The sequence below is a fragment of the Canis aureus genome, chromosome 27 (assembly GCF_053574225.1).
Source record: "Canis aureus isolate CA01 chromosome 27, VMU_Caureus_v.1.0, whole genome shotgun sequence".
NCBI classification, from domain to species: Eukaryota; Metazoa; Chordata; class Mammalia; order Carnivora; family Canidae; genus Canis; species Canis aureus.
The window spans coordinates 31,614,916-31,640,830 of NC_135637.1; the positions used below are offsets into that span (position 1 = coordinate 31,614,916).

Here is a 25,915-nt window from a genome sequence, read left to right on the forward strand (position 1 = left end):
GTCTTTTGCTCCTTCCTCCCAGAGAACCTGTCCATTTTGTACGCTTTTCCTCAAATCTTAGAGCTGCTGGTTCCCATTTTGGACATTAGTCCCTGTAACTTGGGTCTGTGTTGGGGATGCTGGGACAAGGTGCACATCAAGAAGAAATGAGATATTTCCCTGACCCCCTTTCTAGGGGCATTGCATCACTTACACAGGTTTCTGCATTTTCTCTTGTCAGAATGGTAAAGTGTGTCCCACAACCTGAAGGGCCCATTTCTGGTTCTTTCTCACTGGGCTTAGGACAGAAGGCTGAAGGCAGAAGAGGATAACACCCCTGTGGGAAGAGAAGGGAGAAGGGCCAGTTGCTGTGACACCCAGCAAGGACATGTGCGCGTGCGCACAAACACAATGGCTAGCACTAAACGAGAGCCAGTGGAAGGAGAGCAAGCAGGGCTGACTTGCTTCTACTCAGGAAATGGGACGTGTGTGGGCCTCGGTGTGTGGCCTTCTCTCTAGGTTTTTCTCTGGGAGACCATGCAATGAGAGAGGTGAGACAGCCTAGGGCCAGGAGGCAGTGTTGTGGGGACAGGGAGCCCTCTTGTTCACCGGACAGCCAACTGCCCATTGACCATGGGGTTAGACCCCCACAGTGTAACATCTTCTTCTCATTTGGATGCTTTGTCTCATAGGGTGGCTCCTCCACAGCCCCAGCTCCCCAGTCTGACATTTACTTGCTTCCACCCAAGTGGTCCCCAGGACATCATAAAGGTTTATTCATTCTTAGGTCCCCAATCCTCAGCATCTTCCTTGCTCAGTCGGCCTACCACCTTTGACAGGGAGGAAGGCAGATTTTCTGGAGAGAAAGGCAATCTCACATTGACATGACCTAGTTCCCACAAAAAGAGGTACTATTTCTAATGTAGGAAACAAACACTAAACCAATGTCATAGGTCTACATGATCTTAGTATCTTGCTAAAAGGAATGTAGATAATTTTACTGACCACAACTAGTTGAAGTCAAGAAAGGGCTGGAACTGGTGGGAAGACAGGCACAGGCTGGTAAGGCCTACAGGCTCCAGATCATCTGCAGGGCAGACATCCCATCCAGTACTGGGGACCTGACTTATGCACAGGAAAGCCCTACCTTGGTACAGCCAGAGGTCAGGGATGGAGACTGGATCCATGGGGGAGGAGCACTCAAGTCCAGAGTATTGGTAGAGTTAGCAGCCAAGGCCCCTCCAAAGTACTTTTCCTCCAGTGGTGCTATTGGTCCCTTAGTATGTTCCAGGCCTGAGGATGCACTTTGTGTGTGCTGTTTTTTTTTTTTTATTTTTTTAATAAATAAATTTTTTATTGGTGTTCAATTTACCAACATACAGAATAACACCCAGTGCTCATCCCATCAAGTGTTCCCCTCAGTGCCTATCACCCATTCACCCCCACCCCCCACTCTCCTCCCCTTCCACCACCCCTAGTTCGTTTCCCAGAGTTAGGAGTCTTTTAAACAGCCAGAGATTAAGTGAGGAGGTAACAGGTGCACCAGAGGGCAACCCCAGTGGCGCAGAGGTTTAGCGCTGCCTGCAGCCCAGGGCGTGATCCTGGAGACCCTGGATTGAGTCCCATGTCAGGCTCTGTATGACGCCTGCTTCTCCCTCTGCCTGTGTCTCTGCCTCTCTCTCTCTCTGTCTCTATGAATAAATAAATAAAATCTTTAAAAAAAAAAACTTAAAAAAAAAATAGGTGCACCAGAGACTAGAGCCAAAGGAAGGAATGATAAACAGTGCCATGAACTCCTGGAGCTGAACCTCACCCAGCTTAGTGTCTGAGCATCACGAATGCTGTAATTTCTTGTTTAATCAGAAACTGCAGGTTCCTGAGGTTTAAACTGGAGAATACACTTCATGTAGCAGAGAGGATACCAGACAGTTGACACTGAGGTTCTCTTTATTTCTGACCATGTTTTTACAACCATCTATGCAGGGATAACTCCTACATCTACCTCCCAAACTTGAATCTCCCTCTAGAAATTCAGATTCATAATTCTAACACTGTAAGATGCATCTCCCCAAAGATCCTATGAACTCCCAAGTCAACATCCCCCCCCTCTGAATCACCTTTCCTTTTTCTGCTCACATCAGGAAGAATTTCTCAAACTGTGGCTTCTGTGCTCTTGTAACATAGACGTATGCCTAGGCTTCAGTGTCCAAGTCCTCAGAGTAAAGCCAATGATACATGTATTCAGCTAGGCAGGCATATAACAGGGGCACAGAATGGGCTCTGGGTCATAGAAGGTCCTGTCACCACAGCGAGGGCAGGGGTTGGCACTGAACCAGACCATGCCAGGCCGCCCCAACTCCTGCAGCATCTGCTTCAGCCTGGCATGCAGGTGGGCCAGTCTGCCCAGGTGGAGGGTGCCACGGACATCCTCATAACTCTCCAGGGGGGCCGGATACAACACATGACTCAGCTTGCGCAGCCCGATGGTGTGGCGCAGCAGGTTCTCCAGGACATCCATGGAGATGGGGTTTCCACAGAAGCTGAAGGTTGTGAGCTGGGAGCAGTGGCCCAGGGCAGGCAGGATGACGGTGAACTGGGAGTCCATGATCCCACACTCGTCCAAGTCCAGGTCCTGGAGGGTGGCAGAGGCTCTCTCTATCAGAACTTGGAGAGGCTCAGGACTCATATTGGTCAGGCTGACCCCACTGAGACCCAGGTCCTTCAGCTGACTGACGTTCAGGTGCTGAGACAGATGTGTCAAGTCAGATTCCGAAAGCAGACAATTAGTTATTGACAGGGTCTCCAAGGGGGTCATGAGGCACCTGGGGAGAGACAGAGTAGTTAGTTCTGGGGGTTGGAGATGGTAGACAGAGGGATGTGGGGATGACCTGGGCCTCGAAGAAAGAGAGACCCAGGGTATTACCGATGACAGTCAAGCTCAGGATGCCGTGTGGGGAGAAAAGACACTCAAACCTAAGTTTCAAAGGAGTCCTTTCTCCAGCACTCATTTGCTAGGTGACTTGGCCAAGTAAACAGAACCTCAAACACCTCCCTGCTGTCAAGTGGAGCACGGCATGCCCTTGGAGGTGCTGTGAGCATGAATCAATCTAACAATGTGAGGCACTCAGTGGGAAGCCTGGCCCGATGATGTCTCTAACAGGGAAGGGAACTGGTGACCTTTAGTACTGGGAGACAAGACTAGAAATGCTTTCGGCTCCGCTTCCTTCTGGCCACTTCTATGACCCCTGTCACTGTTACTGGTTTCTGAAGAGGCTGATATTTGCTGTGCATGAAGGGCTAACCTGGGTAAGGTCTGGCAACATGCAGCCAGCAGGGCCTACCCTGGATCACTGCATCCTCCACATACCAGCTGTCACTTCCCACAATTCTTCACTCCTGCTCCCCTCATCCTCAGAATTAGGCATTCCTTCCCTCCCTACTGCCTTACGTGGAACCCAGAGCAACCCTTTACAGACAGGGAATCAGAAGCAGGTTCGGAGGGAGAGGCTCAGGTTGACAAAGCTGCCGAGTGAAGAGCTTGTGACCCAAAACCTCACATCAGATATGCTTTCCCTTCATCAATGCTCTCAAGTTTAGTTATTTTTGGTCATCAGGACATAGGTATTATTTTCTCAGGAAGAATTCCCAAAGCCACCCTCATTTGCCCAAGCTCCCCTTATACAGATTCCTAGCTAGGAGCTCCTTTGAATAATATCTATCCCAGTTCATATCTCCAATCTTTATCTGGGATTTTACATGACAGCGTGCATAGGGACAGAGCAGGGACAGTGTGTGGACCTTCTGGAGACTCATGCACTCTGGCACTGCTGATGGCAGGTACACAGCAGATGCCCACCACCTTTTACTGAAATAAAAAAGGGCTTATGCTTATCCACTGAGAAACCTCACCATCCCTCACCTGAGTACCTGGTCCAGGCGGTTTTCAAGGAAGGAGATAGAGTCCAAATAGAGTTCCTCGAGGTGGTGCAGCCTGAGGAACTGAGCGGTGAACTGGCTGATGCACTGCTCTTCCTTGGCCAGGGTGGTATGGGAGGACATGTGGATGTGGGAGAGGAGGAGCCTGCGCAGATTGCCCATCTGACCCAGGTGAGGAGCAAACTTCCCCAGGGTGGACAGTTTCCAGGTGCAATTCACTTCCAAATCCTGGATAGAGTCCAGCTGTATGATTCTCAGGATCTTCTTGATGTTCTGCATGGGCATTGCGAAAATCTTCAGCTTCTTACAGCACAAGTGCATCATACCCTTCCTCTGCTGGGCTATCTGGATGAGGTAGGCGAGGGACTCGTCAGGGGTTCTTTCCTTGAGGCAAAGGTCTATCAGCACCTCCACTGGAGCCAAGGGTGGCTTGGGCCCTGGCCTGCAACCCTCCACTTTTCGCCTCTTCTTCATGGGCTGAGGCACCTCTGGGTCCAACAGGGAGTACATACTGGCCCTGGTCCCAGACCATACAGTCCAGAAGTCCTGATGAGCATTCTTGCGTAAATCCAGCACCTGCAGTTTCCACCTCCTGTGGGGAAGATGGGGTACAGACTGAGATGCTTTCAGATCAACAGGAATAAGACTGTGAGTCTCAGAATCTAGGCAAGGCCCAGATACCTGGCCTTCACTTTTTTACTCCATACCCTGGACGTCAGTGGCTCCTTGGGCTAATGTGATCCTTCCTGGTCCCCACTTGCAGTACCTTTAAGTGCCACTGCGAGGCACTCCTTTGGTCACCTCTGCAGGTCAATCGGCTATACATGTCCACAGCCTGTTCTCTTAGAGGAGCCCAGCCATGGCCCCAAGGCTGCTCTGAGCTTTCTCACCGATGTCTCTGGCCTTTCCTGTGGCCCTGCACTTTTCCCTGACCCCAGCTGTACTTGCTTGGACCCCGAGGGCCCTCCCAGTCTATGGGATCACCCTCACCTGGGGCGAACCTCCTGGGCAAGCAGCACATCAAGTCCAGCAAGTGCAGCTTGGAAGGTCTCCTGGTGAGGCTGCTGCTCCTTCATCAGGGCCCCCAGAGGGAGGCAGGCAAAGGGCCAGGCCTGCACCATTGCCTTCAGGGTTTCACTGTGCCTCCCAGTGAAGGCCGCTGTGAACAGCGGTGGGAAGAGCTCCATGGGCAGCCGCTCCAGAGCAGCGATGGCTGAGGCCTGATCCCTCAGCAGGCTCTGACCTGCCAGGTCCAGGAGTCTGGGTGGGGCTGGCATGCTCATCCTGATGAATCTGCTCCGGAAGGAATCCTGGCAAAACATTCAGGGAACAAGGCTGAGTATGAGCAAGCCCATTAGCATTCCACCTTTGAGAGGAACCAACTCAAGGCCAAAGTCACTGTTCTGGCAATAGTTGGGGAGACCTCTGTTTACCCCATTCCATTTTCTGCGAAGCCACAGCTTTGCCCCTACGATATGAGATATCATATCTGATATCTGATATATGTATCAGAACACATATCTCACCAGGCCTCAGTGGGGGAGCAAGATGATCACCAGCCCCATCCCATATCCGGCTACTGCTGCAATTAATTCCAGCCCCACTGCACAGTTAGTACTGAAGTGCCTGAAAACTGACCCCATCCCTTTCAGGGAAAAGTTGCTGATTATCACACGAGGGTTGAACATATAGAGCAATAGGGAATGTCACAGGACCCCCTTTCTCAGCTCTAACAAATCATCCAGATGGGAAAGCTTAAGGGACACCTGGACAATGACTGCCACTGCATCATTCAAAACATATTGAAGCATAAAAGTGGCATATTTAATAGTATGTGGAAGTTGGGGACAAAAAAAATAAATGCACTATTTCCAAGATGATTTTATTATATGTCTCTCCTACAGATATGAGAATTACTGTTTTATTTATGGGAACCCAGAACTCACATTCAGAACACAGCCGCCACTTTAAAAAATATTCCATAGAATATTTTTTTTCCTATGAAACATTTTTTAAGCTTTTAGCTTATTATTTTTCTAAAAAAGCTTTAACTAGTAAAATCACAAAATGATAAATTATATGAACTATAATTACCAAGCACAAACTAAATATTTAAAATGTCATAAAAAAATTACAACTAATTAGAGGTCTTTCATTTCCAAAAAATCTGGTTAAGAAAATACTGTAGATGTATAAAACAGCGTATTATCAGAGTAGAGACCAAAATGTTTGAGATTAAGGCAAAACTGCATTTGGAGGCAAAAGCAAAGGCTGCTCATTTATTTATACTGTATGGTTGAGGGCAGTATGATAGCAGTGTCCCAAGCTTAGAGCTTCTGCCTCACCAGAATGGGGCATGGTTCCAGGAGCAATCTGCTCAGACCTCAGGCAGGGTCTAATACTCCAGCTTCTGGGTCTCTCCTCTGGCTCCACAGAAACAATATGGTAGGCCTTTTTAGCCACACCTTCCTTTTCAAATCCTAGCTGAAATTTCCAACTGAAAGCACAATGCTATTATCTCAGGATTTCCATCCAGTTAATCTAGATTGGGTTTTTTACTTTCTCCATACAACTGACTGAATCATAAGCCCCATTCATAAATGAAACAGAAAACAGAAAAGAAAACCAACCTGGAAGTATACTTGGGGAAGTTTTGGCCACATCAGAATAACCCAAATGTTCGTGTTAAGACAGCTTTATGCAGACAGTGGTGTTATCCCAAAAGAAAAAAAGAAATAAACAAAATAAATTCCATAATATCAAATATTCACTTATACTTTATGGTACCTTAAAACTGCAAACCATGTGTGCATTCATAGACAGACTATGAGAGATGCTTGGTGCTCTAGATTTTTTTTTAACGGCTTTTTTTTTTTTAAGATTTTATTGATTTATTCATGAGACACACACACACAGAGAGACAGAGAGACAGAGAGGCAGAGACACAGGCAGGGAGAGAAGCAGGCTCCATGCAGGGAGCCCGACGTGGGACTCCATCCTGGGTCTCCAGGATCAGGCCCTGGGCTGAAGGTGGCGCTAAACCACTGAGCCAATCGGGCTGCCCCGGTGTTCCAGATTTTGAGGGTCAAGGCTTCCCTGAAAGAGGTCAGGTCAAAATCACAAGTAGGAGTTAGCCAGGAGAAGGGAGGAGCGGGGTGTTTGTAATGGGACCAAAGGAAATACCCAAGACAAGAAAAAATACATTTTGTTTGAGGACTTCAAAGACTATGGATCCTTTATTATTTTTTTTAAGATTTTTAATTTATTTATTCATAGAGACACAGAGAGAGAGGCAGAGACACAGGCTGAGGGAGCAGCAGGCACCATGCAGGGAGCCTGATGTGGGACTTGATCCCGGGTCTCCAGGATCACGCCCCGGGCTGCAGGCGGCGCTAAACCCCTGTGCCACCGGGGCTGCCCTATGGATCCTTTAAATCCAAGGACAGGGAGAAGATCCACCCTCCTTCCCAGGAGGTAAAAGGCATTTCCTCCTAGAAGGTTGGGATCAGCTCAGCAAACTGGCTGGAAAAGATTCAACATAGGAATCTGGGGTAGGTAGAGGTCAGAACCGTATTGGCAACCAAATCCAGGATTCTAGAGCCATGGGCTCTTGGGGGTCTTAGAGGCAGGGAAAGCTAAATGCATATGTCCTTGTCATGAAGAAGCTGCCACCAGAGGACGTCCTCTTTAGGATCAAGTATCCTCTTCCATATCCTGCCCTTTCAAAGGCAGATCAGGTCTAGGCATTTCCCAGGGGTCTAAGCCCCAACTGTGATCTTCAAAGGCACCTTCCCAAGTATATATTAACAACTGTTATTTCCTCAATCCTAAAAAACTAATAAAAACAGCTTTATATATATATTTTTATATATATGAATAATTGTTAAGAAATATATATAAAGAAATACATAACTGATATAAATAGAGCTTCAAAAAACCCCTCTGGCCCTGCCCCTAAGATTTTTAGTTACTCCCATTCTGCTGAGAGAGTGCCATTAGGACTCCCATTCTGCTGAGAGAGTGCCATTAGGAACAGAAATAAAAATTTTTCTCTCTGTATTAAGCTCAGTGCACAAACACCAACACTTTTCCCTCACAAAATGTGAAGCTATATTTGACATTTAAAGATCTGCCAAATTTAGGGATGATTCTCATGTTGGGCTGGATCACATATTGGTGGTTCTGACGTTTTAGAACACACAGGGAGAGAACACATATTGGTAGTTCTGACGTTTTAGAACACACAGGGAGAGAACCTGTCCTCACAAAGAATTCTCCACGCTATTGCATTGTGATGCTCAAACAAATTCTTCTCTACCACTGGCGAGGACACTGGGATTCTTTGAAGGATGTTCTCCACTTTAGTATCTTCACGGAGGCTGCTTTCTCCAAATTTCTACTACCTATACCAGTAGGCTTTGCATCAAATAGGGATGAATTGGAATGTGCTCTATGGGCCTTTTAGCCCCCAGGCAACAACCATCATCAATCAGCTGCAGGAGACCGGGGATTAGTAACAAAGGTAATCTTAAATGTCCCTAATTACTGAGCTAACTCGGCACAGAAATCCTGCTCTGGAACTTTTCATCCAGTACCTCCAATAACCTTTACAGGAAATTTAAAGTTCACTGTTAATTTTATTTTTAGCCTGGTGAATCAGACTGCTCCCCGCAGAGTAACTGTTAGCACCCTCAGGCAAGGGGTTGGGATGGATGTGCCCCACACCAAGTGGTCAGACAATCTCAATGTTAGAGACACCAGACTGACAAGACTCCACCTGGACCTCGGGGAAACAGGAAAACTGCAGAAGTCCAAGCTTGCGAAGGGTCTATGGGATCCCAGTGTCTAGGAAATCCAAGGAGGCAGAAGTGACCACTGTCTTCAGATCTAAAAATGTTTAGTATGAGCCACTCTTCCCTTGTGAAAAATGGCAGACTCCTCTGTGCATTTCCATGTGGAGCCTTTGGACCAAGGGACATGCTGTGGGGTTGGAGGCAGAATCTATAGGAAGTGCTGTCCCTCCTGCCCAGGATCAGGACTGGCTCAGGACAACTCCCTGAGCCCAAGGCATGAATCTGAAGGATGTTTCTGTTGCATCCTGGCCACCTGTTCTCATGGTCTTCATTTGCTACACAGGTCAGAGCGGCCTCTGACCTCATCAGAGTGGGGTGATCTGTGCTCATCCTTTCCATTCACAGAATTCCAACTCAGATCCCAGAGCATCTGCCTTATTGGGGCCTTTAGAACATTTCTGTGCTTCCGCCATGTGCCAACGTGGCAGCCCAATATGTCCCTGGAATGTCAACCCACCTCTCTTGGAGCCTGGGGTGTGGCCATGATACTGGGGAATACCTTTCCATCTTCCATCAGTATCAACAGAAATCAAGGAATTCTCCCCCAGTTCTACTGAGCACTATATTAAAGAATATGACAAGCCATAAAGTGTAGAAAGAAAATAAGCCCATCTATTTTCCTAGATCCAAAAGGCTCCAGGAATGCCAAAGGAAGATCCTTCCTGAGTTCTAGAGAAAGACCCTAACTCTGCTGGTCTTGAGGGCACCAGGCTAAGGAGAAGCCAAGAGCCCAGTCCTGATGCAGCAGCCTCACCTCAGGCTCCCTCAAGGCAGCCCTTGAACACAAGATTCCACGCATAACCAGTATGTCTCTGAAATTTCCCTCTGGTGTCACATTAATTCTTGCCCTGAAATATTTTTCCCTCTGTGCTTTTAAAAATGTAGTCTCTCTTGGCCCTCCCTGCTCCTTCTTGTACTGAGATGTGGCTTCACTTCAGATCCAGTAACATCTATACCTAAACAAGAGATTTTCCCTCTTTCTTCCTCATCAATTAGGACCTTCCTGATGTCCAGGTCACTCTAGATTCAGTTGGTTATTCCTGGGGATGTGCTTCTGGAGGCATGGTGGTGGTGGTTGGGGGGAAGCAGATGACTCGCTCCAAGCTGGTGGCAGGAAGGGAACTAAATGGGGAATGGCCCAGAGCATCCAATGCGAGGCCTAGGATGAAGGAAGAGGAGGAAATGACAGTAGAGCAGGAGGCCAGATCTTCTGGCTCCCACGGAGCTGTGTCCCTTAAATGGTGGAGACCTGTGTCTGAGACCACCTGGGGGCATGTAAGTTGTCAGGGGCTGTGTGTGTGTGTGTGTGTGTGTGTGTGTGTGTGTGTCCCTCTAGCTCAAGGGCACTGAATCAGACCAACGGAATCTGGAGAAAGGGAGAGAAAGTGACAAGCATTAATCCTGGATGCAACAGTGACAGAGATTTTGAGAGAAGGAAAGGGCCTCAGTCTTGGCATTCAGCCCCGGAGAGGGATACTTCCTAGGATTTTGCTCTTTAGCCTCCTTACTTTTCACAGCCTCGTCAGACTGGTTACTGTGCTTAAGAAAGAGAGAATGGGGTCTAGTACTGTGTCCCTGTCATCCAAATGACCCTCAAATCTTTAACTCTAAGCCATAAGGTGGCCGTGGAGGCTCAGAGCAAAACCAGATACATCAGACTATCAGGCATGTTCCATTGGAGCAGGAGCAATGATCCTCAGGATTCCAGGAACAATGGCCTCACACTTGTTGACAAAAATCACCTATGCCCTAAGATGAGGGCTGACGAAGGTCCTGAGGCAGGGTAGACATGTTCATAGGAAAGTCTATAGCCCAGCTGACCCCTTCTCCCCATATCCAGACACACCTCTATTCTCCATCCTTAATTTACTCAAAAACATTTACTGAGTGCCAGAGACCTTGCATTCTATTGAGTAAGCAAATGAAAAGAGGAGCAAGCTGAAAAATAAATGAATCACAGGTTGACTCTGCTTTGCACAGTAGAGCTGGGCCATGCAACATGAAACTATGCAAAGCCATCTTAACAAACCATGCAAAGTTAGAGTTTTTCTGTGGCCATTCAAAAACCGTTTTTGTTGTTGTTGTTTTTATTTTTTTTGCCAACCATGAAGAATTCTATTCCTGTTGGCTATAAACATGTTAAGAAATGAATAAAAGAGTAAAACTAGGGATCCCTGGGTGGCGCAGCGGTTTGGTGCTTGCCTTTGGCCCAGGGCGTGATCCTGGAGACCCGGGATCGAATCCCACGTCGGGCTCCTGGTGCATGGAGCCTGCTTCTCCCTCTGCCTATGTCTCTGCCTCTCTCTCTCTCTCTCTGTGACTATCATAAATAAATAAAACTTAAAAAAAAAGAGTAAAACTACTATTTATTTAGTATGTTGATTTTAAACCACTGAAAATTAAACCATTTCTCTGTAAAAAAAAAAAAAAAGATGTATCAAGAGTAGTTTCACTCTTCTCATATAACTGTTGGTACAGAGTGAGCAGCTTTTCTGCAAACCGTCATGCTTTCTAAGTTTGGACAGGCTTCCAACATTTTATCCTTCATGTTTTCAATGTCATGACATATTTTCGAGAGGGTTCCTTTAGTGTGAAAATGTCTGCCAGAAGTCACTTCCTCAGAGACATCCTCATTGTTTTGTCAGTCATACTCTCCCTTCACACTTCTCTGAGAGATTGGGAATGTGAGCTTGAAGCTGGATTCGGAATCACAATGATGGGTCACTGGCACCCATGTCACAGAGTAGGTCATGGGAGGGGGGCACAGGAATGAGGCCCCTGGTCCAGGGCTTTCTGTGGCTGTCACTTGTACCAGCATGATGGGAACGTGCCTGGAAAAGTCACCTGAAAATGGGAACATTTTCTATGTGTGGCAGCAGTGGACAAGTCAGAACAGGAGGCTCCACCTAGACATTACCCACCACAGTCCACGGGTCAGCAGGTCTGTCCTCAGCTGAGGTCAGTGGGCCCTGCCAGGTATCCAGAAAGATGCGTTGGGGAGAGGTACAGTAACCCCAGGAAGGCATCGCAAAGGTCTGAGCTCACTGTCTGAGGCACCTCAGCTCAGCAGTTCTAAAGGATTGATCTTTTTCTCTCTCTCTGCCCCAAACTCCTCTGAAGCTGTGGCTTTCCTCTTTGCATGTTCTTTTCCTCTGAGGGTCCTGGGCCCAGACTGTCCTGACATGGACACGTTCAGTGTTTGTGGCTGTGGAATATTTCCTGCTCTGGAGGCAAGTAATTCTGGAGGTTAGAGCCAGATGTCCTGGTGTCAAGAATACTGGTGTGCTGCCTGACACACGCAGAGCATAAGGTTGTCCTGGGGCTGCGTCCATTCTCCGGTTCCAGGTTGGGCCACACAGCCTCCCTGAACTCCGTGGGGTTTAGCCAGAGGACTAGCTGGGTTCTTTCAAGGCATGTCCCTTACCTCCGAGGGACCAAGCTCACAGGGAAGTGACCAAACCTTTCCAGGGCTCCCTCACTCCGTCCCTGCTTGACCTCAAATAGGAGTCAAGTGTCTGGGGTCTACAGCCAGCCTGGCTCCTTCACCCCAAGCAGAGTTTCTGAACATAACTATGGCTTTGGGGCTGCATTGCCCAACACACTAGAGTTGCTTCTTGTATAAAAGCAACAGGACAGGGGGAGCCCCAGTGGCTCAGGGGTTTAGTGCCTGCCTTCAGCCCAGGGTCTGATCCTGGAGACCTGGGATCGAGTTCTGCGTCGGGCTCCCTGTGTGGAGTCTACTTCTCCCTCTGCCTGTGTCTCATGAATGAATGAATGAATGAATGAATGAATAAATAAATAAATAAATAAATAAAATCTTAAAAAAAAAAAGCAACAGGACAGAGGCACCTGGGTGGCTCAGTCAGTTATGCATCTGCCTCTGGCTCTGGTCATGATCTCGGGGTTCTGGGATCAAGCCCTGAATCACGCTCCCTGTGCAGTGGGGAGTCAGTCTGCTTCTCCCTCTGTCCCTCTTTTCCCCTCTTTGCTCTCATTCTCAAGTAAATAAATTTAAAAAAAAAAAAAAAGAAAAAAAGAAAAGAAAAAAAAAAAAAAAAGGACAAATGGTCCACTGGGGAAACGACCAGAAAGTACGGAGCCTGCTCCTGCATCTCCGCCCGCCTTCAGGCAGCCTCGGGAAGCAGTGTGCGTCCAGCTCCTCGGTAACAAGAACCACCGCAGCGGCGAGGTCTCTCCACACACCTGAGGCGGCTCAGGGGCCCGCTTACCCGAGGACGTCTTCCGCTCACTCCGGGGCAGCTCTGACCGGCCTCAGAGCCTCCGACACTCGGTTTCCCTGGTCGGCTATCCTGCTGGTCACCTGCGTGCACCCCCGTCTGAGAGCGAGAACCCAAATGCCCCGGGAACCGGGAGCGGCCGCGCGTCCGCACGTGGATTCTGCAGACCCCCGCGAACGCCGCTGAGGAACCGGGAAACCGGAGACCCGGGCCTGCCGGGTCGGCGGGAACCGCCTCTGATCTCCGGGTCTGACCGCCACTTGGGGCTGAACCGGAGGACACGTGGCGTGACAGGCCTCGAGCCCTCCGCGGCCCCTCCCCCTCCCCCTCCACACGCGCGCACGCGCGCACACGCGCCCTCACACTCGCACCCGGCCCCTCCAGGGCGGCCGGATTCCTACAGCAGCCACCCCACTTCAGTGCACACCGCGCAGCTCCGAGCCCCAACAATAAACGCCGACGCCCGACGCCCGACTTCCACCGACTGTTACGTCGGGAAACTCGTCACCGCGGCCACTGCTCCGGGGCGGGCGGCCTGGCCGGGTGCGCGGTCTCCTCGCCGACCCGCGGCAACTCCCTCTTCCGAGGGGGAAATGGAAGTGGGAGTCGGGAGGGAGGAGGGCGGTTTATGGCGATTAGTCCAAGGTCACCGCCGCGACAGAGCGCGGGGCCCGGGCTGCGACTTACGATTTCTGCAGACCGCGCTCGGGCCACGTGGTCCCGCGGACACAGCCCCGAGGGAAAGCCAGGCCGCCCCCTCAGCGAGCCGCCCCGCCCCGCCCCGCTCGCCCGCCGGAAACCGCGCGGCCCACCAATCCCGGCTCCTCTCTCCCGCAAGGTGAAATCTCACGAGAGCCTAGCATCGCCAGCGGGGTCGCCCGGGGAGGCCAGCGGGGGCTGCGGGCGCAGGCTGGGCGGGGACTCGGGTGGGGCGGGGCCGCGCCTGTTGGCCACGCCCGCCTGGCTGCAGCTGGGGAGGGGCACGGGTGGGGGCGGGGTCCTGGGAGAGCTGGTGTAAGGTGGAGAATGGGGAGGGTACGAGTGGGGTCAGCTGGAGGTACAGGGGATAGGATGCGGCAAGGGAGGTGAGGAGTGGGGGATAGGGTGGGGTGAAATGAGGGAGGGATGTAGGACAGAGAGGAGGCCTGGAAATCCCCATCCTCACCCTCGGGCCCATGCTTCTGCCTGTGGGGTGTGGGGTGTCCGAGCCCTGTGGTGGACGATCCTACCTCCCTTGTCTAGGAAGGATGTCCTTGCCCTGTCCGGTGCCCCCTACTTCCTGGACTTTACGATTTATGTAACCTCTGCTCTGGGGCAGAGGAGATCCTCCGCCGGCTTTTTTTTTAAGATTTTTTTTTTTTTCTTTTTTAATTCATAGAGACACAGAGAGAGAGGCAGAGACACAGGCACAGGGAGAAGCAGGCTCCATGCAGGGAGCCCGATGTGGGACTCGATCTAGGGTCTCCAGGATCAGGCCCTGGGCTGCAGGCGGCGCTAAACCGCTGAACCACCGGGGCTGCCCTCCGCCGGCTTTTGATTCGATTTTCCTCTTTCCAGAGCGTGCTTTCCTCAGTTTCCCCCTTGGATTTGGTTTTCCAGAGCTTTTTCAGAAGCCAGATTCCTGCATTTGCTCGACTCCCCTTCCCCCAATCCTCAGATAAAGGCAGCTTTTCACTAGTCCGAAATGCGTGGGGCTTCCCCTCCTTCACCCACAAATACCTTTGGACAAAGTCAGGACCAGATTGGAAGCCTGAAAACGTGGGCCGGGCGGGCGGTGGTTGAGCAGGGCGCAGGTCAAGGATGCTGAGGGCAGGTGGAGGGAGAAGCAGGCACCCACCGTGGCCCGGTGCTATGCTTCTCTGGGAGCCAGGGCCCCTTCACCCTTGGAATTTTGTGTCTGGGGCCACTAGGGGGCACTGGGATCTGGAAGCCAGAATGTTTGCAAGGACTGTGTCCAGTTTGGGCGCTTCCTGCCAGTCCGTTTGTGGGTAGAAGAGTCGGGCTTCTGGAGAGATGGCAGCACCCAGATGGATGAGGTGTGAAGAGAAGGCGGGGGCGGGGGGGGGGTGGTAAGGGCAAAGCCGAGGTCGGCTGTAGTGCCTAGCATTGCCAGTGGGGCCCAAGTTCAATGAAAAAAAAAATTAAAAAGAAGAAGTGCAACCAGCCTCTGTGAAGCTGGCCTGAGGGACTATATTCCCCCTCCTCAAAATCTGAGACTGTTTTTTCTGAGGGGGGGGCAGGAGGGGGAGCGGGCCTTGTCATGCATGTGGTCCTAAATCAGTTACCACAGGCCATAGGGAAGGTCGTGGTGGCTGAGAGTAACCAGGCAGTGAAGGCCAAGTAGTTTCCTGGGTCTGCCTTGCCATTCCCCCAGATATCCCCATGCCCTAGCCACTCCAGCTACCCAGACAAAACAATGTATGAATACATAGGTACATACTAATGAGGCCACTGCGTTGATCTCCCATCCACCTAGGATCATCACCCAGAACAGATTTCAGCTTGGACTTGGAAACACTCATGCTCTCCTTGCCTCTGGCCTTCTGGATTCATTCAACAAATATTTGTCCTTGAGTGGTGCGGATGCAGCCCACACGCAGATATACTCAGTCTCTGGCTCATAAGGTTTAGGGTGAAAACAAAAAAGCAAATAAATAAATAGGTAAATAAATAAATAAATCACCCAAACAAGAAGCTATTGTTTTAAAGTGCAGCAAGTTGTAACTAACTCTTTGAGGAAAACAAAGAGGCTGACATGGAAAGTTACAAAGGCCAGCAGGCTCTTCCCTGGTTGCTCAGGATCCCTATCTGAGGCCTTGGGAGGTTGAGAGGATCCTGTTTTGTTTATTTTTTTTTTTTTAATATTTTATTTATTTGTTTGAAAGAAAGAGAGAGAACACAAGCAGAAAGAGTGGCAGAGCTGGAGAGGGAGAAGCAGGCTCCCCTCTTAGCAGGGAGCCTGACTTGGGGCTCCATTCCAAGTTCATGCTGACTGCAACTGATACACTAAAAAGATGGTATCTGTCATATTTGAAAGCAAAATGCAGGTCACACGATTGATTATATAACGCAATTCCTTCACATAAAATTAAATGTGAATATTTAATATATACCATTATTCACCCATTGCTTCAAATGATCCTTACAAATGTTTACCATATTCCAGGGAGGGAGGGAGAGGTACATGAGCTCTACCTTCTGAGATATACATAATAGGCAGGCCAAGATGTCCAGAAGATGGTCACTAAATACCATTGGTTATATTAAAATTTCTTTCTATATTTACTTGAACTTTTTCTATAATATTGTTTTCCTTGGCCAGTGATGAAAATAGAGCTATTTTCATTTTAGAAAATGAAAAAAAAAAAAAAACAAAAAACAAAAAACAAAACTCACCCTGCACTGAATTATAATGATCACAATGGAAACTTTTAAAACCTTTGCTGTGGGAAGACAGGGAGGGGAATGCATTTGAAGGAGCCTGTTCCACTATGCGTCTGGAGCTGAGGGAGGCTGAGTTTAGGCTGACTTGTGGGAAATGAGACAGAGGAAAACATTTTCTTCTATGATCTCCTAAAGTAAACCTGAAAAGGAAAGAATCTGGACTCTCCACCTAATTGTGCTGGGGATGAAAGTCATAGAGCACTTACCAATTATTTATTTTTTTAAAAGATTTATTTATTCATGAGACACAGAGAGAAGGAGAGAGAGAGGCAGAGACACAGGCAGAGGGAGAAGCAGGCTCCATGCAGCAGGCCTGACATGGGACTCCATCCCGGGTCTCCAGGATCACGCCCTGGGCTGAAGGTGGCGCTAAACCGCTGAGCACCCCCCCACCCCACCCCCTACCCTGGGGCTGCCCAGCACTTATCAATTAATGGAAACATTGGCCTTTTTTTTTTTTTTTTTTTTGAAACATTGGCCTTTTGATTTTGCAGCCAGATCCATGCAAGGATGCTGTGAACTTTAATGCTTTCTTAATTTTCTTCAGTTGAAGACACTGAGGCTGGGATGGACAAGCCACTGGTCTAAGAGTTGGGGGCTCTGAAGTCATGGTGTGGGGCTCCTCCATGGGATTTCTCTAGGTTGTGCTCCCATGCTGCCCAGAGCACAGTAGGCTCCTGATTTAATAACACATCCCTGAAGTAGCCTCATGGACCCCTCAATCTGCTGCAAGATTAGGCTGATGGGGAAGGTCTTCAGGAGAATTCTGGATGGCTGGTGTACATTCCCTAGACTGTGTGTCCTGATTTGGGGGAACCACCATTTTTGAAAACTCTTGGGGTAGCTATGAATGAGCTCAGAGGGAACAGCTGGAGCCTTCAGACCATGGGCAGCATCCTTTCATCCCAGACTCAGGCTTCTGGCAGAGACTGGGCTTACTCAGGGCAGGAGAACCTTCCCCCAGGGTGGGAGAGAGACTAGCTGTGTGGGGATGGAAGCTCACTAGAAGGCCAAATTCTTGCTGACAACTGAGGGTGGTACTTCTGCAGTTCTAGGTCCTACAGATCCAGCCTTAAAGTAACTTCTTAGGAAAAGGATTAGATCCCCACCACCACCTTTCCAGCCTGCAGCAGAGCATCTGCATGCTCACCTGGGTGCTAAGCTTCAGCGTTTGGAGCAAAGGAGGAATTAAGAATTATCAGAGCTCAGGAGCAAATTTGCATGGAGACCCCTCTTGCATCTCAAAACATGCAGAGGGGATAAGAGAGCCTTGAGTGTCCTGTCCAAGGGTTGGGGTCTCAGGAGACAGAGCTCTGAGATGTCTTCACCTTGGCCTTGGGTCCACTTCCCTTCCCCTTCTCACTTACGGCACAAGTGAGTGTTCCCAAGGAAGAGGTCATGTGGGTGCCTAGACTGGCCCTTCTGTCCCTCTCCCCAGGTTCATCTGGATTACCCTCTCTGCATTTCTCCTTCCTCTGTGGGTCCTGGGCTCAGTCTGCCTTGACCCAACCTCCCTTTGTGTCTGGGACTTTGAGACAAACTGTCACATCTCTTGCAATGGAAGCAGCAGCCACACTGGAACTTATAACCCTACCTCTGGCACCAGTAATGTCTGGAAAGGCCCCCACACTCCAGATAGATGCTGTGAGTTCTTTGCCTTCAGGGCTTCCAGCTCTGTCCTCAGGCTCTGAGTCTAGCAACACAGCCTCCAGTCCATTTTTGGACTGCACCCTGAGGACAAGGCTGATTATTACTGATTGTCCAGGGACAGCCAGAGCCCATTGAGAACTAAGATTAAAACCTGCATTAAGCGCTCCATGTTTTCAGAGCTTCACGCCAACTGGGCAGTCAGGCTGTGGTTTCTCCTGTCCCTTCTGCTCATCACCCCAGGGATATAGGTGCTTTGGGAGTGGGACCCCCTACCACTCCTGTTGCTCCTTTTGATGCTGTGGTAAAGAGAAACAGTCTCCCAGGGGATATAGCCTTGCAAAACTGAAAATAAAACTCCCTTCTTCCTCTCTGGCCTTGGGATGCAGACTCTCTCCCTCTTCAGTGGCAAGACCTGAGGAAGAACAAGGGTTCTCATTGGACTAAGACAGTTCAGGGTCCATGTCATCTGAAGACATCTCTCTACACCTCAGCGTGGGTTCATGTACTCCTGCACTCAGCAACACAGATCTCCATTCTACCTGACTCTAGGTGGGTTGGACCAAAGTGGCCCCGTGATCCGGTATTATTATCCAGTTTTCTACTGCTGTGTAAGAAATTACCACACATCAGGGGAGGAGGGGCAAGATGGCGGAAGAGTAGGGTCTCCAAATCACCTGTCCCCACCAAATTACCTAGATAACCTTCAAATCATCCTGAAAATCTATGAATTCGGCATGAGATTTAAAGAGAGACCAGCTGGAATGCTACAGTGAGAAGAGTTCGTGCTTCTATCAAGGTAGGAAGACGGGGGAAAAAGAAATAAAGAAACAAAAGGCATCCAAGGGGGAGGGGTCCCAAGAGGAGCCAGGCTGAGGCCAGGGCGAGTGTCCCCAGGACAGGAGAGCCCCGTCCCGGAGAAGCAGGAGCTGCACCAACCTTCCCAGGCGGAAAGGCCTCGCAGAGAGTTGGAGCAGGACCCCAGGAGGGCGGGGATGCCCTCGAGCTCCCTGGGACAGTAACAGGCACCTGCGCGCCAGGAGAGTGCGCTGAGCTCCCTAAGGGCTGCAGTGCGCACGGCGGGACCCGGAGCAGCTCGGAGGGGCTCGGGCGGCGGCTCCGCGGAGGGGGCTGCGGGGCGGGAGCAGCTCGGAGGGGCTCGGGGGGCTCCGTGGAGGGGGCTGCGGGGCCGGAGCATGAATCCAATGGCGCAGGCTCCGGAGCACAGGGCGCCGGGACACAGCCCAGGATCCGGCCTCCCCCTGGGACAGGCAGAGGCCAGGAAGGCCCAGGACCGCAAGGCCCCAAGCTGAGCAGATCAGCGGCCCCACCCTGGAGCCTCCAGGCCCTGCAGACGGAGAGCTCTGTAGTTCCTGCGGGAGCTGAATCCAGGGCTCCAGAGCTGGCCCCACCACTGTGGTTGTTCCTTCTGGGGCCTCACCGGGTGAACAAACCCCACTGAGCCCTGCACCAGGCAGGGGCAGAGCAGCTCCCCCAAGTGCTAACACCTGAAAATCAGCACAACAGGCCCCTCCCCCAGAAGACCAGAAATTACCACACATCATAGTGGCTTGAAGCAACACTCATTTATTACTCCACTTTCCCTGAATCAGCTTAGCTGGGTCCTCTGTTCAGGGTCTCCCCAAGCTAAAATCAAAGTATGGTGGCTGTGTTCTATTCCAGGAGCTCAACTGAGAATCTGCTTCCAAGTTAATTGACAGAGTTCATTGCCTTGCTGGTGTGTGACTGAAGCCCTGGGTTTTAAGTCCCTCACTCCTAGTTCCTGGACATGACTCACAGCATCCTGTTTGCTTTTCCTTCTTCCTGACCAGCAGAGGGACCTCTTTTTCCAGTTTGCTAACAGACTTTAAAAAAAATTATTATTTTAAATTGAAGTATAGTTTAAACATAATGTTATACCGGTTTCAGCAGTACAGTGTAGTGACTTAGCAATTATGCTATGCTCACCACAAAGGTAACTTCCATCTGTCTCCTACAAGGCTTTTAAATAACCTATTATATTCTCTATGCTATACTTTTCATCCCCATAACTGGAAGCCTATACCTCCCCCTTCCCTTTGCCCATTTTGCCTCCACCCCCAACCTCACCTCCCGGCAACCACCAGTTTCTTCTTTGTATTTATGGGTCTGTTTCTGCTTTTTTGTTCTTTTGTCATTTGTATTGTTTTTTTGTTTGTTTCTTGGCTTTTGTTTTGTTTTTCTTTAGATTCCATGTACATGTGAAATCATATAGTGTTCGTCTTTCTCTGACTTATTTCACTTAGCATAATGCCCTCTGTACTGTAAATTGTAAGACCTTGTCAGGAGGGAATCTCATATCACGTAATATAATCATGGGAGTCACATCTGGCCACGTTTTCCATTTAATGTAACCTAATCAAGGAGAGACATGCCATCACTTTTGCCATATGCATCTACTGGAAGCAAATCATAGGTTCTTCCTAAATTCTAGATGAAGAGATTATGCAAAAGTCATCACAGGGTGCATCTTCCACAGTCCTCATACAAGGAGACTCCCAATCCATTTTTAAGTTCAAGTCCATTTTTAAAGCCTCTTATGAGAAATCTCTGCAAGAGGGCACTGGGTGGCTCAGTGGTTGAGGGCCTGTCTTCAGGGGTCCTGGGATGGAGTTCTGCATCAGGCTTCTTGCAGGGAGCTTGCTTCTCCCTCTGCCTATGTCTCTGCCTCTCTGTGTCTCTCATGAATAGATAATTTTTTTTTTTAAAGAAAGCTCTGCAAGTTTTGTTGAGGGAAAAGCAAGAAATAGGAGGCTTTGGTCTTAAACTTTTAGTGTCCCTACAGTCATATCTTTTAGTTTACCAAGCAGGGGAATATTTATGTGACTGACCCTGTTCTGCCCCCTACTAGCCCCTCCCCTCAGCTCTCTGAAACCAGGTCTTACACCTATATGCACATCTTTCATGTACAAAGGGCTCCTGTATGCTTCCAACTTTAAATCTCTGTGAAGGCAGTTTTTTTTAGACACTTCAACCAAAGCAGCATATTGCGACAAACTCAATGCAGAAGACCTTGTGCACATCCAACCGTTTTTCATTAAGCCAGACATTGAAAAGATTTGCAGAAATGTTAAAAACAATGCAATGCATCATGAATTTTTTTCCTAATTTTTGACTGTAGTCTTATTTTATTGCACTTTTAAGATTATATTGTTTCATTTCATTTTGTTTTGTTTTACAGATTGAGGGGTTGTGGCAATCCTGTATGAGCAAGTCTACCTGTGCCACTTTTCTAATAGCATTTGTTCACTTTGTGTCTCTGTGTCACATTTTGGCAATTCCCACCATACTGAAAACTTTTTCATTATTATTATATTTGTTGTGGTGAACTGCGATCAGTAATTGTGACTCACTGAAAGCTCACATGATGGTTAGCAGTTTTTAGCAATATTTTTAATTAAGTTATGGACTTTTTTTAGACATAATGCTATTGCACACTTAATAGACATAATGCTATTGCACACTTAATAGACTACAGTGTAACATAACATTTATATGCACTGGGAAACCAAAAAAAATTTGACTGACTTTATTGATATTTGTGATATTAATTTAGCGATATTCACTTTACTGTGGTGGTCTAGAACCAAATCCACAGTGTATTCAAGATATGCTTGTACATAACAAAATATATATCACTTATATGTACTTACATGTACTTGGCTTAGATTGTTACGTGTAATTAAACTAATAAAGCTTTTAAAAATGTTTTTCAATTTTAATTAATCTGGCAAATGCTCAAAATGTTATCCACATGGACAAAAGCTTTGGGGATCCTTAGTAATTTTCAATAGTATAAGAAGATGCTGGAACCAAAAAGTTTGAGAACTGTTTACTTGGGACAGTTCTTTACAAAACAATAAAAGAATAGCTTTTCCCAAATGGTGATATGCCTAGTGATGATTCTTTTCTCTGTATATAGCTGTATTATTAATGAACCTCATGCTAGCCATCCTAACAAAGAGTTTGTGAGTACGGTCATGACATAACCTCGGGCATTTTCCAAGGTCCCTGTGGTTGCTGTATGGTCCTTGTAGGAGATCCTGGCTTACATATGAGTGGCTTTATGGACATCTTGGGGGTAAAATCAGCAGGGCTTGCTTTTGAAGAGAAATCAAGTCATAAGGGTAAGTGAAGGGTCAAAGGTATCACCTGGAACTTCAGCTTGACCACCTGACATTGGGAAGAATGAGAAAGAAATAAATATGAAAACATACCTAAGAAGTCTTTGGGGCCATGTTAGATTTGCCATGTCTCTACTTCTGGGTACTAAAAACAAGTACAACGAGCCACATGCAAAATAATCCTCTTCACATAAAACCATAAATATACATAATATTTATTTTCTTCCATTCATTCAATAACTAGCTACCAATGCTTTCCACGGACTTTATAATACTTTGGGAGTGTTGGGCAGAGAATCATGAACAGAGCATTAAAAATCTTGGTCTTGGGGATCCCTGGATGGCGCAGCGGTTTAGCGCCTGCCTTTGGCCCACGGCGCGATCCAGGATCGAGTCCCACGTCGGGCTCTCGGTGCATGAAACCTGCTTCTCCCTCTGCCTAAGTCTCTGCCTCTCTCTCTCTCTCTCTCTGTGACTATCATAAATAAATTTTAAAAAAATTTAAAAACCTTGGTCTTAATGGATTATGCCTAATTTATGCTGGCAAACATTCTTTTGGATGCACAATGATGTGTCTGTAACATGGACTCTAAAAGAGGAAGACTCTGGCAAGAATTTTGTTTTTAATTTTAATAATATATTTTGTTGTCAAAGGTAGAATGCATATTGGATTGTGGTGAATAATACTGTGTTGAAATATTATTGTTTTAACATATAGTCAATATTTTAAAGGTCATTAATGAGATATTTTTCCTTCATTTTTCTAGCACTAAGTCTTCTAAATCTTTCACATTTCATTGCAATTCAGATGCTAAATTTTAATCAGTAATGCTTTGGTTGAAAAAGTAGATTCATTCACATACTCAAGTTGCTCCAAACAATAACTGAATGATCATATTTAAAATTTAAATTTAGACTGAGTTAAATTAAAAATTAAATCTCCCAGATTCACTAGATCTATTTCAAGTGCTCAATAACCACATATGGCTAGTGGCTACCATATTGGTCACTGAGCCCCTGAGCATCTATTATGGGCATCACAGTGGATGAGACAGGGATGAGTCAGATATAACCTGTTTCCATGGGTCGGGGAGAGGGTAGTAGTGTCAGTAGGATTGTGACCCAGGAGAAGCCATGGTAAATAGTGTGTTTACCTCTGTGTGGCAGATGCAGCCACAATCAGGGACACAGCAAGAAGCCCTTTTTGGGCACCAGGGTCCCTTGCCACCATCCAGGGGCTCACTAAGGTCTGTGCTGAGCAGAGGTTGGTGGACTCTGCCCAGTCTCAAGGAGGATGAGGGTTAGGCTCACTGGCGTGCTCAACCACTCCTAACTGAGATCCTAAAGACCCTAAGAGATGAAGGAATGCCTTACTATATGCATATATATATAATGAATGTTTCAGACTGCTGTGGAACTCTTTGAGTGAACTTGGACTTACTTCTGGAGTTCTGTGGTTTCAGCTCTTCTCCCTTGAGCAACCTCTGCTCAGCAGTTCTGTCTCCCTGGGGACCTTGCCTCAGATCTACTTTGAAACACATCTATCTGGGTCACAGGTCTCTGGGAAAACAAACTCATCACTGCTGGGTCACAGGTCCCAGAATATGGATGCCATCCAATGCATGGAAGGCAGGAGCATGGGACCCAAAGAGTCTTGTCTAGTGTCTTCAGGATGCTGCCAGCACAAATTGATGGTGAGGAGGCACTTAGAATAATGACCCCAGTAAAGGACCATCTTGAACATAATGTGGTGAAAGCCAGGTTGAATACATGGATGTCACCAGATCACAGGTGCCTCTTCATTTCAGTGATAACTTTCCCAATTGGTTCCTTGATCAGTGAAAAGTTAGCTGATGGATTTGCCTGCTGTGCCATCCTCTTCCCAGCTGGGATTCCAGTTATCCCACTAGGTGAAAGAATGAAGAAGTCATCCTACCCCTGTATACCATGTATATTTGCCCAGTTCACTGTGGAACTTCTGAAAAGATCTAGGCCTCCAGTGGATGCTTCACTTGTCTTATTTTCTCCTCCTGGAGCAGTAAATACTTCACAGGTACTGACAGGAGTGTCCACTCCTCTCCCTGCTGGTGTCACATCCCGATCCCCCCATTATTTGTCCTTTGTTTCTGTAACTCTGGCCAGAGGCTTGGCCTGGCATCTTCGCAGATATCCAAGGAGGAAAAAACAGGAGGTTGAGAGCAGCTGCCCAGGATGTCCTGGAGACTTCACACTGGCAACCCCTCTGTGCCTGTGATGGAAGGGATGGAATCCTTTAAAAAAGAAATCCTCTGGGGACAAGTGTGAGAATGCATTGGTGACTTCCTAAAATATCTTTAAGTGAGGAAGGAAAATGTCCTCTTGAGTTTATGGTGACACTTACTTGAACGGAGAGCAATAGTGAGAGCCCGAGGAGCTAGGTTGTGAGCAGGACAGGATTGCACCACTGCATATTTCTAGAACATTTGTTTTTCTTGGAGTTGTCCCTTTGTGAAGGCTTAAGTGGTATTAATAGCCTCCCAAGTTTCCCTCAAAATTGAAAGTATTTAAAGAAAAGGGCAGATAGGCTGTTAAAGAGTGACTTTAAAAAATTGGTTGCGGGGCAGCCTGGGTGGCTCAGCACTTTAGCGCCGTCTTCAGTCCAGGGTCTGATCCTGGAGACCAGGGATCGAGTCCCGTGTCAGGCTCTCTGAATAAAGCCTGCTTCTCCCTCTGCCTGTGTCTCTGCCTCTCTCTCTCTCTCTCTCCCTGTGTCTCTCATGAATGAATAAATAAAATCTTTAAAAAATTGGTTGCAGAGAGCTCCTATTTCTGTGCTATATCAGGGTATGACTGTGCAAAACAGACTATGAACAGCCCCTCAGAGCATTTCCTGCACGTACACCTCAGTGGGATTTGGAGGCTAGTGTGGTAGCCTGAGTACTGGTCCCCAAAAATACCAGTTCTAATCATTGGAAATTGCAAATGTTACCTTATATGGCAAAAAAGGACTTCACAGATGTGATTAAAGATCTTGAGGTAGGGACAGTGTCAATTAATTTTATGTGCCAACTTCACTGGCCATGGGGAGCCCAGATTCAACGTGATTTCCTGGTATGTCTGTGAAAGTGTTTTATTTTCCTTTTAAAAAATATTTTATTTATTTATTCATGAGAGAGAGACACACATAAGGCAGAGGGGGAAGTACACTCCCCATAGGGAGCCCAATGGGGACTTGATCCCTGGACCCAGGATCATGCCCTGAGCCAAAGGCAGACACTCAACCACTGAGCCACCCAGGTGCCCATGAGAGTGTTTTCAATTGTATAGTGGGGATTAGCATTTGAACCCATGAACTCAGTAGAGTGGGTTGTCCTCTCCCATGTGTCTGTCTCACTGTTGAGCTAGGACATCTCCTATCATCTCCTCTGTTCTCAGACTGGGATTTGCAACATCAGCTCCTCTGGTTCTCGGGTCTTCAGCCTCAGACTGAATTAAATCAATAGCTTTCCTGGGTCTTCAGCTTGCAGACTGTGGGACTTCCCAACCTCAAGAACCACATGAGCCAATTCGTGTGACTGTGTATATGGGTCTCTATATCTCCTATTGCTTTTCCAGAGAACCCTGACTAATGCCAAGTCAAGGGACATTATCCTGGATCATCTGATGCTCCATAAAT

At 48.0% G+C, this 25,915-nt stretch overlaps 1 protein-coding gene and 2 long non-coding RNA genes across 9 annotated transcripts; 2 read left to right on the forward strand and 1 right to left on the reverse strand.

Moving 5' to 3' along the window:
• Nucleotides 1-1,908: 1,908 nt before the first annotated feature.
• Nucleotides 1,909-14,808, reverse strand: PRAME (PRAME nuclear receptor transcriptional regulator). 7 transcript variants are annotated; one of them, XM_077874448.1, is made up of 6 exons: nucleotides 13,694-13,809; nucleotides 12,998-13,089; nucleotides 6,546-6,609; nucleotides 4,906-5,225; nucleotides 3,899-4,507; nucleotides 1,909-2,801 (listed from the first exon to the last, which is right to left on the reverse strand). In XM_077874448.1, the coding sequence occupies exons 3-6, from the start codon at nucleotides 6,576-6,578 to the stop codon at nucleotides 2,225-2,227; spliced, it is 1,539 nt and encodes a 512-aa protein (XP_077730574.1). In that variant the 5' UTR covers nucleotides 6,579-6,609; nucleotides 12,998-13,089; nucleotides 13,694-13,809; the 3' UTR covers nucleotides 1,909-2,224. The 7 variants fall into 7 exon arrangements, with proteins under 7 accessions (XP_077730574.1, XP_077730577.1, XP_077730578.1 ...); XM_077874451.1 differs by having other exon boundaries at nucleotides 12,972-13,089; XM_077874452.1 differs by lacking the exons at nucleotides 12,998-13,089; nucleotides 13,694-13,809 and adding an exon at nucleotides 14,726-14,808.
• Nucleotides 8,205-9,672, forward strand: LOC144299109 (uncharacterized). The gene is made up of 2 exons (XR_013365889.1): nucleotides 8,205-8,437; nucleotides 9,393-9,672. It is a non-coding gene; the product is annotated as an uncharacterized LOC144299109 (long non-coding RNA).
• Nucleotides 13,455-15,843, forward strand: LOC144299108 (uncharacterized). Its single transcript, XR_013365888.1, has 3 exons — nucleotides 13,455-13,844; nucleotides 14,385-15,042; nucleotides 15,483-15,843. It is a non-coding gene; the product is annotated as an uncharacterized LOC144299108 (long non-coding RNA).
• The last annotated feature ends 10,072 nt before the right edge of the window (nucleotides 15,844-25,915 follow it).